Source organism: Salvelinus sp. IW2-2015, linkage group LG1, assembly GCF_002910315.2.
Source record: "Salvelinus sp. IW2-2015 linkage group LG1, ASM291031v2, whole genome shotgun sequence".
Classification (NCBI taxonomy): Eukaryota; Metazoa; Chordata; class Actinopteri; order Salmoniformes; family Salmonidae; genus Salvelinus; species Salvelinus sp. IW2-2015.
The window spans coordinates 3,584,685-3,600,006 of NC_036838.1; the positions used below are offsets into that span (position 1 = coordinate 3,584,685).

The window sequence follows — 15,322 nt, forward strand, 5'->3', positions numbered from 1 at the left end:
TACTGTACCACGGCTAAGGGCTGTATCCAGGCACTCCGGTTTGCATTGTGCATAAGAACAGCCCTTAGCCGTGGCGTATTGGCCATATACCAAAACCCCTCTGGCCTTATTGCTTAAGTGTAGTTCAACCTGTTTAGAAATAGGATATTGTAATAGTAATTAGGCTACGGAAATAAGTATTACATCTAGATTGAAGTGGTGGTTGAAAAAAAGGCTAATTAGGCTTCCTGATAATTACATAACATAATTACATCATTACATCATTATATCATTACAAACAGCAACAACTATTTGGTTGTTTTATGATTATTTTAAAATTGCACCACCTGCAAGTTAGGTTTTTTCTGGTTAACACGGAACATATTACAAAATATTTCTTGCTTTGCAAACACAACAGTGGTCAAATATGTTTTTCTGAATGTGACAACACTTGTGACTCCATGGATTACATGTTTGACTCCCCGGATTACATTTGTGACTCCACTGATTACATTTGTGACTCCACGGATTACATTTGTGACTCCACGGATTACATGTGTGACTCCACGGATTACATGTGTGACTCCACGGATTACATTTGTGACTCCACGGATTACATGTGTGACTCCACGGATTACATTTGTGACTCCATGTGTGTTAGAATTAGGGGTGTTTGACACCTGACAATGTTAACTTATTCCCATTAGCACTAACTCCATCATCACTGTTGATTTATTTGCTGGCTCCTCTGTGTACAGGCAGTTAGTTATTGCATCTGTTCCTCTCTATGGGGGTGASGAGGGAAATGTGTGTGAGATGGGATGGGGGTGTTTCAGCCAAAAGGAATTCTGGCAGAAGACGTTTTTGTTCTGTTCCTTGAAGGCCAAATCAGGTTACGTACTAAAATAATGTCATTAACTACAACTTCATGCAACCAAATCTGAGTCCCAAATGGCATGATATTACCTAAAATGTGCCCTAATTTTGACCAGAGCCCTATGGGTCCTGGTCATAAGTAATGCACTATATAGGGAATAGGGACACAGCCCAAGTCTCCTTTTTGGAATTCCTGCTGCAGGTCACAGTCACTTGAGAATGTGTGTATAATGATGTGAGTTACACAGATCCATTTGGCATCCATGTCCAATACCAAGACTGTGCTGGACATTGACAATGCCAAGCTTGCTGCTGAGGACTTCAAGATGAAGTAAGGGGCTACTAACGACTATGAATCACGACACACTATTCATATAAAACATTTGTCTTTCACTCAAGGCTCTATACAACACACTCTGAGTAGAAGTTACCCTTTTAGATACAGAGCCATAATCAGACTACCCAAGCTAAATCTTATCCATAACTATTAGTGAGGAAAAGGCTAAACTGATCAATGGTCRTGTCCGAGTACCCATACTAGCGTATTACATACTTAAACTGCATACTAATTTTGGCGTTTGATCTACCTGTAGTAGAATTCACTTGTCTTTTCCGACTCACGTGTTTGACAACAGATTAATTGACACGCTGTACCAWAATGAGTGGTGGGAGTCGATGCATTCGCGCATTAGATGAAGCATTTGGATGACTATTTTCAAATTTCATTTATTTTTCGCACACTATTTAGTACGCTAGTATGGGTGTCCAGACACTGCCAGTGTCTAGCCATCCCTACTCCATAGACAGAGCAAAAGACTACAATTTTAAAACATATTGGTAGCCTGTGTGACCTTAGCATGACCTTTGACCTTTGCCCTGCTCAGGTATGCGAAAGAGCAGGCCATGAGGATGGCAGTGGAGGCAGACATCAGTGGTCTGAGGAGGGTCCTGGATGACATGAACCTGGGCCACTCTGACCTGGAGTTGCATTACGAGGGTCTGAAGGACGAGCTCATCATGCTCAAKAGGAACCACCAGGAGGTAACAGATTGTTCCGGGCAACAGTTATTCACAGTACAACCACACTGTATAGCACAGGGGAGCTGTTTTTCACAGTACACCCATTCAAAACCACAAAGCGTTAGCAACACAAATCTAACAAAATGTCATACCTTCATATCTTTCACTCAAGTTACGATGTCCACCAACGCCTACACGTTTTCACCTCCCTCCTCACAGCCACACCTACAGTATAACAGATATGTTTGTGCTAGTGAATCTGAATAGGAATGACATGCATATGTTTACTTGTTAATACTGACCTAATAGTGCAAACAGTACTAGAAAAAATATATTGATTATTTGCTCAGTGTTCAGTGACGATATACAATGGACCCTACATGTATTTCATCCCACTTACAGCAGCAAAAAWCTCACTTCAGTCGGCATCCACATGACAGTTGCTAGGCGGAAGGATATCATTGGCCACTAAGGAGTACTTAGCCCGGTTTTGTATGGGGTGTTATTGGAGCAGTTAATGTTTAGTACACAAATATGACATCTACCTAACCACTGCTGAAATCACACCGGGATTTCCTTTACACAGATGGATGGGTGTTTTTTTTACAGCACAGTTCCTCTCCCGCTCCTCACACTTCCTAGTATTCTTACTTTCTTCCATTAACTCACTATTACCCTTCGTGTGACTCTTACATGCACAAACTCACACATAACAGTTCATGTATGGTGCACAATGGGTAATATATTGACCAATAGGAGACATTAGATCAGTTGACAATAACTTAGTCTCTTAGGTTAAAAGTCCGTTGGTTGAAAAACATGTAATCACACGTGTGGTGCAGCACTGTAATAGCAAATACTCAGATCAAAAACATTGAGACCTGTTTAATCGCAGTCAAGCTACTGTTGGTTGTTATGGTTACTACCTGAGGTTACGCCCTCTGACCTTTGACCTATGGGAGATTGCCCTGGTGAAGACCCACGTGGGCAGCCAGGTGAATGTATCAGTGGATGCTGCCCCATCCCAGGACCTGAACGCAGCGATGACCGAGATTAGGAAGCACTACGAGTCTGTGGCCATCAAGAACCGCAAAGAGCTGGAAGCCTGCTACCAGGGCAAGGTGAGCTGAATGACCAATATATCTTTASTATATGTAGTCATTTATCTAAAAGAGTTATTCTCTAAAGTTTTTTTTTCTTCATAAGAATAATGCAATTCAGCTTTAGCCTGTCAGCTGCCCTAAAAAAAACGTGCATAAAAATAAWWWWTKTTACATTTGAAGTGTCAATTAAAAAACATGTTTAAAGCATGAAGAAAGTATATTCTCTGTATAGGATGAGGTTAATGCTCTATTGAAGCATGGGAATCAATTTAGAGACTGAATGAGTTGGCTCTGAGGTAAACTGTGTTGACTAATGCTGTTTTTTTTTTACCTGTATAGCTGGCCATAGTGGAGATTGAAGTCGTGACAAACAATGAGCAGCTGGTGAGCTGCCTCACAGAGTCCGAAGGACACACACACACACACACACACACACACACACACACACACACACACACACACACACACACACACACACAAACACACACACACACACACAACACCACACACACACACACACACACACACACACACACACACACACACACACACACATGCTCGCGCCTCGCGCCATACTGGGAATTGGAAGTGAAAACCCAGGCATGGATGATAGCATGTATGCCAGGTCTCTCTCTGCATGTTGTTATTCTGACACCCATCAATACCTTACTGACATTTTGAACTTGGCAACATGCCCACCTCATGTCTGGACTTGACCAAACATTTTTCTGGGTGTGTAGTCTATTGGAGCACCAGATTCACAACCTCTCACACACTTTTGTGCAACAGAGTTATACAATAATCGAATCTTATCCATGTGTGTCGTGCATTGGAGAGGGCACCCACTCTATCCCCCGCGAACAGAAGCAAAACTTGTGCAACAGTGTCACATACTGTGGTAGCATATCATTGGACAAGRCACCAGTATACTAACTAGTCCGTTCCAGGGGGAAGTTTTCCCTAAGTAAAGATCTAGGATCAGCTTCCCCTCCCCCAATCCTAAACTTAACCATTAGTGGGGAGAAATGCAAAAATAACCCAAGATAAGTGTCTTGGTGCTACTTCACTCTTCACCCACTCATCCCCTCCACTCCCTCCTCCYCAGATAGAAATCGTCCCTGGAGGGCACCCTGGCAGACACCCAGAAGCGCTACTCTGCTCAGCTGGCAGGGCTCCAGAGCATGGTGACTAGCCTGGAGCTCCAGCTCTCCCAGCTCCACGCCAACATCGCACACAACAAGCAGGAGTACGACATGTTGCTGAACCTCAAGACCCGGCTGGAGATGGAGATCGCAGAGTACAGGAGGCTGCTGCACGGAGAGGACGACAGCTCCACCCAAGGTAAGCCATTGTATACAGCGGGCAATAGGCCTTTGTAGACTTCTTGCCAAATGCATCATCATGAGACTGAGTCTTGCTTGATTTTAAGCTGAAAGCAAAATACTGTATTTTCAAAAGTTGAAAGTTGATAATTATTTTAGACTGTATCAAAAGTGGACTAATGAAGAAGATATGAAGAAACAAAAATGATTATAAAAGTATGCTTTAAAGTGCTCAGTATGAATGTTGCAATAATAATTACTCCATGACCATTTTTGACTCCACAGTGGTTACCAAGACGATCACAGTGACCCAGACTATTGTGGATGGAAAGGTGATGGTTCTGTTAACAGAACCATCAATAAAGATTATGTGGTTGAGTGAGAATGGGCTGTTTGGTTTCACTTGTTTCAGAGATATTAATGCTTTATAATAGACTGACCATATGAATCTGTGAGTATGGATGTCATAGCACATATATTTTGTGTTCTCATTTCATATGACTTGATTTCAATTTGACATCTTTCCACCAAAACATGGTGTCCAGCACTAGAGTTGACTACACAAACACTCTCCATACAGKWTATAACTCTGAATCTAATGCTTGAATAACTGAGAGTTTGATTAATAGAGATAGAATGATGTAATTTTGCCGACAGCCAGTGTGACGGCCCTCCCACTCTGTCTGCCGAATTCTTTCTCTTTGCTCTTGTTTTCCTTGGTGGGATGTCGGGGGGCGGAGCCGGGAGGGTCATCAGCGAGGTGGGACGCACCTGGGCTCGGGTGTGTCCCGGGGATAAGTACACCTTTTCCCCATTCATTGAGGAGACTCTCTCCACGCAGACACACTGTTATTTTTGGTTGTGGCATTTTGTGGTTTGTTTGTTTTGTCACCTCTCAACACCCCTCATTTTCACCATCTATAAATGCAACCACTCACTTACACTACTGAATACTGACTACACACACCATTGTTACTTGTATATAGTTTTAGTTAATAAATATTTAGTTAATAAATATATTTTTGTTATTCCTTATCTCCACGTTGTCTCCCTCTGTCACGACTTCCACCGAAGGTGGTTCCTCTCCCTGTTCGGGGGTGCTCGGTTGTCGGCGTCACCGGCCTACTAGCCATCACCGATCCATGTTTCCTTTTCCGTTTGTTTTGTCTTTGGTTTTTTCACACCTGGTTTTCATTTGCTTTAATTTCTGTGTGTATATTTACCCCTGTTTCCCCGCTTAGGTTTGTGCGGGATAATTTTTCTTGTTGCTTGTGGAGGCTTTCCTCAGTGTATTTCGCGTGTGGTTATTATAGTAAGGTGTGTTGTGTTTTTGCGCCTTACGGGAGTACTGTTACTTCCCATTGTTTTTGGGTACTGTACTGTGTTTTTGGACTTGCCCTGATTAACCTCTAATTCCTCCCAAACCCGGATCCGGGAGCACCCCCCACAGTAAAAAAGCTGACTAGCATAGCCTAGCATAGCGTCACAAGTAAATACTAGCATCTAAATATCATTAAATCACAAGTCCAAGACACCAGTATGAAAGATACACATCTTGTGAATCGCACCATCATATTTCTGATTTTAAAATGTTTACACAGGAAGACACAATATGTAAATCTATTACTAACCACTTAGCAAAAGACACAATTTCTTACTTTCCACCTCTGTTTTGACTCCATCAGTAGCTATCACAAATACGACAATATAAAGATATTAAATAGCACCTAACCAAGAAAAACTTCATCAGATGACAGTCTGACTAACAAATTATTGTATTAGCATATGTTTTTGTTAGAAAAATGTGCATATTTCAGTATAAATCATAGAGTACCATTGCAGCCACTACACAAAACTCACCAAAGCACTAGAATAACTACAGAGAGCAACGTGTATTACCTAAATACCATCATACAAACATTTCTTAAAAATACACAGCGTACAGCAATTGAAAGACACAGATCTGTGTGAATTCCAGAAATATTTCAATTTCTCTTATAGGTACAGCGAAAACACAATATAAAGTTTTCATACAGTGGAGAACAAGTATTTGATACACTGCCGATTTTGCAGGTTTTCCTACTTACAAAGCATGTAGAGGTCTGTAATTTTATCATAGGTACACTTCAACTGTGAGAGACGGAATCTAAAACAAAAATCCAGAAAAATCACATTGTATGATTTTTAAGTAATTAATTGCATTTTATTGCATGACATAAGTATTTGATACATCAGAAAAGCAGATCTTATAATTTGGTACAGAAACCTTTGTTTGTAATTACAGAGATCATACGTTCCTGTAGTTCTTGACCAGCGTTTGCACACACTGCAGCAGGGATTTTGGCCCACTCCCCATACAGATCTTCTCCAGATCCTTCAGGTTTCGGGCTGCTCGCGCTATACGGACTTTCAGCTCCCTCCAAAGATTTTCTATTGGGTCAGGTCTGGAGACTGGCTAGGCCACTCCAGGACCTTGAGAGTGCTTCTTACGGCAGCCACTCCTTAGTTGCCCTGGCTGTGTGTTTCGGGTCGTTGTCATGCTGGAAGACCCAGCCACGACCCATCTTCAATGCCTCTACTGAGGGAAGGAGGTTGTTGGCCAAGATCTCGCGATACATGGCCCCATCCATCCTCCCCTCAATACGGTGCAGTCATCCTCCCTTTGCAGAAAAGCATCCCCAAAGAATGATGTTTCCACCTCCATGCTTCACGGTTGGGATGGTGTTCTGGGTTGTACTCATCCTTCTTCTTCCTCCAAACACGGCGATGTGAGTTTAGACCAAAAAGCTCTATTTTTGTCCATCAGACCACATGACCTCTCCCATTCCTCCTCGGATCATCCAGATGGTCATTGGCAAACTTCAGACGGGCCTGGACAGCGCTGGCTTGAGCAGGTGGACCTTGCGTGCGCTGCAGGATTTTAATCCATGACGGTGTAGTGTGTTACTAATGGTTTTCTTTGAGACTGTGGTCCCAGCTCTCTTAGGTCATTGACCAGGTCCTGCCGTGTAGTTCTGGGCTGATCTCACCTTCCTCATGATCATTGATGCCCCACGAGGTGAGATCTTGCATGGAGCCCAGACCGAGGTGATTGACCGTCACTTGAACTTCTTCCATTTTCTAAAATTTGCGCCAAACAGTTGTTGCCTTCTCACCAAGCTGCTTGCCTATTGTCCTGTAGCCCATCCCAGCCTGTTGCAGTCTACAATTTTATCCCTGATGTCCTTAACAGCTCTCTGGTCTTGGCCATTGTGGAGAGGTTGGAGTCTGTTTGATTGAGTGTGTGGACAGGTGTTTTTATACAGGTAACGAGTTCAAACAGGTGCAGTTAATACAGGTAATGAGTGGAGAACAGGAGGGCTTCTTAAAGAAAACTAACAGGTCTGTGAGAGCCGGAATTCTTACTGGTTGGTAGGTGATCAAATACTTATTCATGCAATAAAATGCAAAAATTATTAAAAATCATACAATGTGATTTTCTGAATTTGTTTAGATTCCGTCTCTCAAGTTGAAGTGTACCCATATAGAAATTACAAGACCTCTACATGCTTTGTAAGTAGGAAAACCTGACAAATCGGCAGTGTATCAAATACTTGTTCTCCCCACTGTAATTAGCTTACCAACAATAGCCAAACATCACAACAGCACTGATTCAAGACAAAAACATACTCATAGTTATAAAAGTCTAGCCAAAAGAGTAATTTTTTCACCTAACCTTCTCAGAATTCTTCAGATGACAGTCCTATAAACATCATATTACACAATGCAATAGAGTTTGTTCGAAAATGGCATATTAGCGCACAAATCGTGGTTCATACAATGAGAATAGGGCCAAATACTTAGAGCCAAAATCCCGCGCCATCCTGGAGAAGCACCTATTCTAATCAAAACTATTCATAAAACTTGACTAAAAAATACAAGGCGGACAACAAATGAAAGATAAATTATTCTTAATGCAATCGCTGTGTTAGATTTTTAAAATTAACGTTACTAGACATACAGTGTGCGTACAGCCAGACCCCGTGCCTGCAAAATGGCACCCAAAACACTTTTACATTTTTCCACATTATCTACCGAAATAACATCATAAATACTCTTACTTTTGGACGAGCTTCCATCAGAATCTTGGCAAGATGTCCTTTGTCCAAAAGAATCGTTGCACGGTCCTAAAATGTCCTCTTCGCCTTTGGAAATTAAGCAGCTAACAATAGCATTGTCGCACAGACATGCCCAAACAAAGCGCCAATACTAAGGAAATACCTAAAATTAGCAATATACTCGCATAAAACTGATATAACTCGGTTTTTAAAATAACTTCGTTATGATGTGTCAACAACCTAAATCGAATTAAATTACAGAACGACAATATAAGGCCTAAAACGAGAGCGTTTGAGCATGCATCCTGATGTCCTCTCTGCGTCTTGACGAGCGTCCGAAAAAGACGAACACTGCATGTCATGGCCTTTTATAAGCTCCGAGAGCTACGTAGACACTCCATTCCACTTCTTCATTGGTTACTGACATCCAGGGGAAGGCGGGTGCAGTTCATGTGCGACCCCATAGACACATACAGAGCTTTAAACTGATCTGAAAACAGCCGCCTCGTTTTGAGACCTTCGCAGTTCCTGTCATGGATTTCGCTGCAGAAAAGTTCTGGTCACCCACAGACATAATTCAAACGTTAGAAACTAGAGATTGTTTTCTATCCAATAGTAATAATAATATGCATATTGTACGAGCAAGAATTGAGTACGAGGCAGTTTAATGGAACGCTAAATGTCGAAGTTGAAACAGCACCCCCTAGTGTCAAGAGTTTTAACCCACTAGGCTACCTGCCGCCCCATATATATATATAAGATATAAGATCATCAAAGGACAACAACCACCGAGCCACTGCCTGTTCACCCCGCTATCATCCATGATAGGTGCAGGCGTTCAGTACAGAAGTGCATTCAAAGCTGGTAGACCCGAAAGACTGAAAAACAGCTTCGTATCTCAAGCTCAGATGTTAAATAGCCACACTAGCCATATTTAAGAGGCTGCTGCGCCTTATACATAGACTTGAATCCATTTGGCCACTTTAATATTGGAACACTAGTACTTATATAATTGTTACGCTATTTTTGCATATCATCTCAATATGTATATACTGTGATTCTGTTCCTATTCATACTGTATCCTTAGTCTATGCCGCGATCGACATTGCCTCATCCCCAAATATTTATATATTCTTAATTCCATTCCTTTACTTTACTTTACTGTATTGTTAGATATTACTGCACTGTTGGAGCTAGAAACACAAGCATTTCGCTACACCCGCAATAACATCTGCTAAACACGTGTATGTGACAAATACAATTTGATTTGATTTGATTTGTAACGTGATTTGACGTCATTTTATCTGTGGCCAATAACCTTGAGCCTTTTAGATGGGCACTTCTCATGTAACTCTATGGCAGCACACAAGGCAGCGGCAGATTTAGGTATGGGTGACATGGGCAACCACCCAGGGGTGGCACGGGGCGGGGGCGGCACGGGGCGCCCGCACCAAAAAATTTGTAATGGTGACATTTGCGCGACCGGTTTTCTGTCACTCATTTGCACGTCACGTCAATGATATCATGTCACCATGTGTGACTGTGGGTCAATTAACCTTGTCGGAGTAGGTGCCCTGATTCTAGTTTGTGAGCTAGTCAGGCTACTGCCTGGGAAGATCTCCCACTCAGAAGTACGTGATGGGGAGGGGGGCGGGGGTAGTTTGACCTCAGGTCTTCCCACTGGAAACCCGAGGTAGGGGGAGCGGGAGAATCTATCAAATAGGGCACCTCTAACTTTGTACAGTACTAACGCAATTAGTCAAATCAGTCACACTACGAAATGCTACCAAACAAACCACAAATCATTCATAATACTGTGAATATATAGTATCACAAACAAATTGTTGCATTTTTATAAAACCAGTCTGCACAGCACCAAGGTGAATTGGTTTAGTCTTGACTCTGGGTTGACAGTGTTGGGGGATGGGTAATGTATTGATGCCAAATCAACACACATGGATAAGAAAAGGTCTAAGCCATCACGTTCCCAGTTTAGGAAAAAGAGGAAAGAAGAAGAGGAGAAACAAGCAAAAGATAAAGGTATGCAACTATGTYATGTCTTTATGAGTATAATATTATGCATGTAATGAAATAGGCTAGTATAACACTTATGTTTGTAAGCCTATGTTACTATGTTGCTTGCTATGCTATTAGACATAGGGCGACAATATTCAATTTTCTGTCCAACTAGCTTACATAACATTGGATATCATTTCACACAGTTTCATCATGATAATGTRTGTAGCCTGCAGCAAAAYGATTACAGCCTAACTAGCACATTATTGATTTGGTTAACTTTCATTGACGTGACATTATAAAGGTTTTCTGTGAYTGTATTGACTAGGTCCTGAGCTCAGTAAGGTGAAGTTCATTTGGTTCCTATTCTGAAAGTTTGATAAATTGTGCATAATGACATGTATATTTAATTGTGCAACAAATGTATTTAGGGTGTTAGACTCATATACTGTATTTYAATGCTATGCATGTGTATGTGCCAATGTTTGTGTTGCTTCACAGTCCCCGCTGTTCCATAAGKTGTTTTTTTATCTGTTTTTTCAAATCTAATTTTACTGCTTGTGTCAGTTACTTGATGTGGAATAGAGTTCCATGTAGTCATGGCTCTATGTACYACTGTGTGCCTCCCATAGTCTGTTCTGGACTTGGGGACTGTGAAGAGACCTCTTGTGGCATCATCAAGGGGATTTAACAGTTTTACRGTCATTTTCTTAATGGGTGCRTGCTTATTAATAACKRGAATAAGTAGTTTCATAAATGCGTCAAGTGCTGCGTCTGGTTGCTCCTCATTACACACCACAGACCAGCAAATATTCTTTACATCATCAACATATGAATCACTACAAAATGTATTTTACACTATATTAGGCCCAGCCTTTGGAACTTTGGTTTTCCTAGATATGGTTATTATTTTGTGATCACTACATCCTATGGATATTTTTACTGCTTTAAAGCAAATATCTGCAGCGTTAGTAAAAATGTGATCAATACATGTTGATTATTTAATTCCTGTGCTGTTTGTAACTACCTGGTAGGTTGACTGACAACCTGATCCAGGTTGCAGACACTGGTTACAGTTTGAAGTTGTTTCCTGAGCRGGCAGCTTGATGATAGCCAGTCAATATTTAAATCACCCAGAAAATATATTTCTCTGTTGATATCGCAACCATTATCAAGCATTTCACACATATTATCCAGATACTGACTGTTAGCGCTTGGTGGTCTATAGCAGCTTCCCACAAGAATGGGCTTTAGGTGAGGCAGATGAACCTGTAGCCATATTACTTCAACAGTATTTAASATTAGATTGTCTCTAAGCTTTACAGGAATGTGGTTCTAAATATAGACCGCAACACCGCCTCTGATGGCATTTCTGTCTTTTCGGTAGATGTTATAACCATGTATTGCTACAACTGTATTATCAAATGTATTATCTAAGTGAGTTTCAGAGACAGTCAGAATATGAATGCCATCTGTTACAAGCAAGTTATTGACTACATGGACCTTGTTTCTTAGTCTACATATGTTAATATGGGATATTTTTAGCACTTTTCTGGGTTGCTTGATTGTTTTTAATGCTTTACTGGGAAGCTTATCAGAGGTAGACAGTACATCTGTTAATCCTACAGCTATTGTAAGCAGTAATCATGAGCCTATAAATCAGAGTTACACTGTTAGCACTGAGGCGATGTGCAATAGTAGGAGGACTACTTTATGCAGCTCACCCTGCACCATCAGCTCCAATGTAAATAACATGGTGCAATTAGGGGTAGATAAATTAAATTACTTACATTGTGTTTGCCAATGCCCCTAAGATCATGTACATTTGATGCAGCATTATGATGACTCATTGTCACAATGGTAGGGATTAACGGAGCTGGTCTTGGATCATTTACCAGTCATTGTTTCAATGCAGCCTTGRAACGCATGGACAGAGTCCAGGAGCCAAGATGATTTGGATGGACTCCGTCATTCCTGTAGAGTATCTTCTGTTTCCAGAAGGTGTCAAAGTTATCAATAAAAGTGACTCCAGCAGAGCTACAGTAATATTTTAGCCAGATGTGTAATGCCAGCAATCTGCTGAATCTTTCACACCTGCGGCCCAACGATGGTACTGGACCTGAAATTATTGGCTGTTTTTTTGAGTCTTTTAATGCTAAAATAAGTTCTTTAAAATCCATTTTCAAATGTTCCGAGCTAGCCCTCCTGATGTCGCTTGACCCCACATGGACAACGACAGTGTCAGCTCCCGGCATCTGTGGTAGAACAGTCGGAAGCAGCCTTGTTATGTCCTGTATGCGTGCTCCTCGGTAGCACAGGGTTTTTGCCTTGGGGACCGAGATGTTTCTCACCATAGAGCTGCCTATGATGATAGCTGGTCATGTTGAATGGGCCGGTCTTTCTGGCAGCCTCATGGTCTGGTGAGCCTGGGAGCTCCGAGGATCTGAACCCGAGGTCGAAGCCACCGGAGAGGGAGACAGAGCCGTGGACGAAGACGCAGGTACTTCCGGATCCAATCTTGATTGGGAAGCCACCACGGACGAAGGCGCCGGACCCTCTGGATCCAGGGCGGCAAAGCTGTTTCTGGTCTGTGTCAGTTCCGGGCTGAACATCTCCATGGAGACCCCCGTTGCCAGAGGACGCCTTTTTTCGACTTCCACGGTGAGTGACGTAGCTCCATGGCTGGTTGGTTGGGTTGAGATCAGCTCCATTCTCCAGGGAAGGGAAGGAACCCTGCCTGGCACCGGCCAGTCGGCTGTGGAGAGCCGACACGGCGGTGAAACTTCCACCAGATCAGAGCGGCGTCCGGCTACTGGGGTGGAAGAAAAAGAAAAGTAGGTGGGTGTGAGTTTCCCAGTAGCTTGTGTAGGTTTGCTACTTGCTTGCTAAGAGTAGCTACTTGGCTCCTGTAGTTGCAAGCAGTTGCTACATTGAAAGTCTATGCGGTCCACATTGACTGATCTTCATGTCTTAAAGTAATGATGGACCTTTGTTTCTCCTTGCTTATTTGAGCTGTTCTTGCACTCACTCACATCCAGAATATGGACTTAGTCTTTTACCAAATAGGGCTATCTTCTGTATACCAACCCTACCTTGTCACAACACAATTGATTGGCTCAAACGCATTAAGAAGGAAAGAAATTCCACAAATTAACTTTTAACAAGGCACACCTGTTAATTAAAGTGCATTCCAGGTGTCTACCTCATGAAGCTGGTTGAGAGAATGCCAAGCGTGTGCAAAGCTGTCGTCAAGGCAAAAGGTGGCTACTTTGAAGAATCTCAAATACAAAATATATTTTGATTTGTTCAACACTTTTTTGGTTACTACATGATTCCATGTGTGTTATTCCATAGTTTCGATGTCTTCACTATTATTCTACAACGTAGAAAATAGTAAAAATAGAGAAAAACCCTTGAATGAGTAGGTGTGTCCAAACTTTTGACTGGTGCTGTATATATACGTATATATTTTTTTGCTAAACAGGTGGGGCTCAAAACAAGTGGGTCTCTGAATGAAGGATCGCCACTGTATACCACAAACCCCTGAGGTGACTTTTTGCTATTATAAAMAGGTTCCCAGCGTAATTAGACCAATTATACCCATAGATTATTGTCTCATATACCACAGCTTTCAAACAATCAGCATCCAGGAGCCTGGTTTATACCCTGTTGTTATTGTATTGTTGATCCAGGTACCAAAACAATCATGATCAAGGATCATGTCCTACTTGGCAAAATAAAAAAAGGATGTGCCTTGGATTATAGACTTTACTTCTGTCAATGATTATGCAACAGTTGTGATATGATCTGGAAGGTTCAGTGGTTTTGATGTCTCTCTCTGCTACCACTAGAGTGTGCACTATAACCACAGGTATTATGTGCACCAATCAGGTTGACTTGCAGTAGGGTGTGGCCATAGAGATTTATTGTATGGGTGTGGATAGGTGACGAAGGATGGCCAGACAACACAGGCACTCTGTCTCTGTTGATACAGTGCAATGAAAAGAACAGATCCCATTTTAATTAAACAACTCTTTATGCTTTCTGGCAGTGTACTGTATGTACTGTCTGTAGCCCTGGGATAACATTTTAGACATAGATAAGTACACCCACATGATCGTATTATTCTACCATTATCACAGAGTAGCATATGTTCTGCAGTGAAAAACATTGGCTGTTTCACCCAGCACTATATTTTGTCTGCTTGCTCATAATCATACAAAAATATTTTATCATCATGTCTAATTGACGTTAAACTTAACTTAAGTTTGATAAAGATGAGGACTAGCCTTTTCAACATCATGTTGAATGCATTTTTACATCCAAAACTACAATGATAGTGTGGGCCTATATACCAGTGAAATCGGCTTACAATAACCTTGTTTATATTGCAGGGTTTTACTCACAGGAGGCACAACACAATGGCGGATGTTGGGTATCTAAAGATGATGGTATGTGACTTAAAATTAAGCTCATAAAAGACACAATATAATTAATGAATGCACATTGAATTCATGCTTAGCATTCATGACTATTAATGACAAGCACCTCAAGGAGGAGTAATTCAAATATTTAAATTATACACTCGTACAGTGCACTGAGTCTCACATAAAGTATACTGTATACTGTATTTCTGCTAGTTCCCAACACATATGATTGCCATACTCACACGATTGTACTCTTCAACCTTTGTTGTTTACCATATTCACAGGTGATAAWCAGCTGCAACTTCTTAGGGCTGCAATCCCGTTAATGGGATCGATATGACAACAGCCAGTGAAAGTGCAGGGCGCCAAATTCAAACAACAGAAATCTCATAATTAAAATTCCTCAAGCATACAAKGAYTTCACACCATTTTAAAGATACACTTCCTGTTAATCCCACCACAGTGTCCGATTTCAAAAAGGC

At 41.6% G+C, this 15,322-nt stretch overlaps 1 protein-coding gene across 1 annotated transcript; it reads left to right on the plus strand.

Annotated features, from left to right (window-relative positions):
• Positions 1-440: 440 nt before the first annotated feature.
• LOC111970982 (keratin, type I cytoskeletal 47 kDa-like) lies at positions 441-5,229 on the plus strand. The gene is made up of 8 exons (XM_070448105.1): positions 441-635; positions 1,104-1,186; positions 1,740-1,896; positions 2,838-2,996; positions 3,318-3,379; positions 3,719-3,758; positions 4,088-4,319; positions 4,586-5,229. Exons 1-8 carry the CDS (start codon positions 441-443, stop codon positions 4,729-4,731), a joined length of 1,074 nt encoding a protein of 357 aa, XP_070304206.1. The 3' UTR covers positions 4,732-5,229.
• The last annotated feature ends 10,093 nt before the right edge of the window (positions 5,230-15,322 follow it).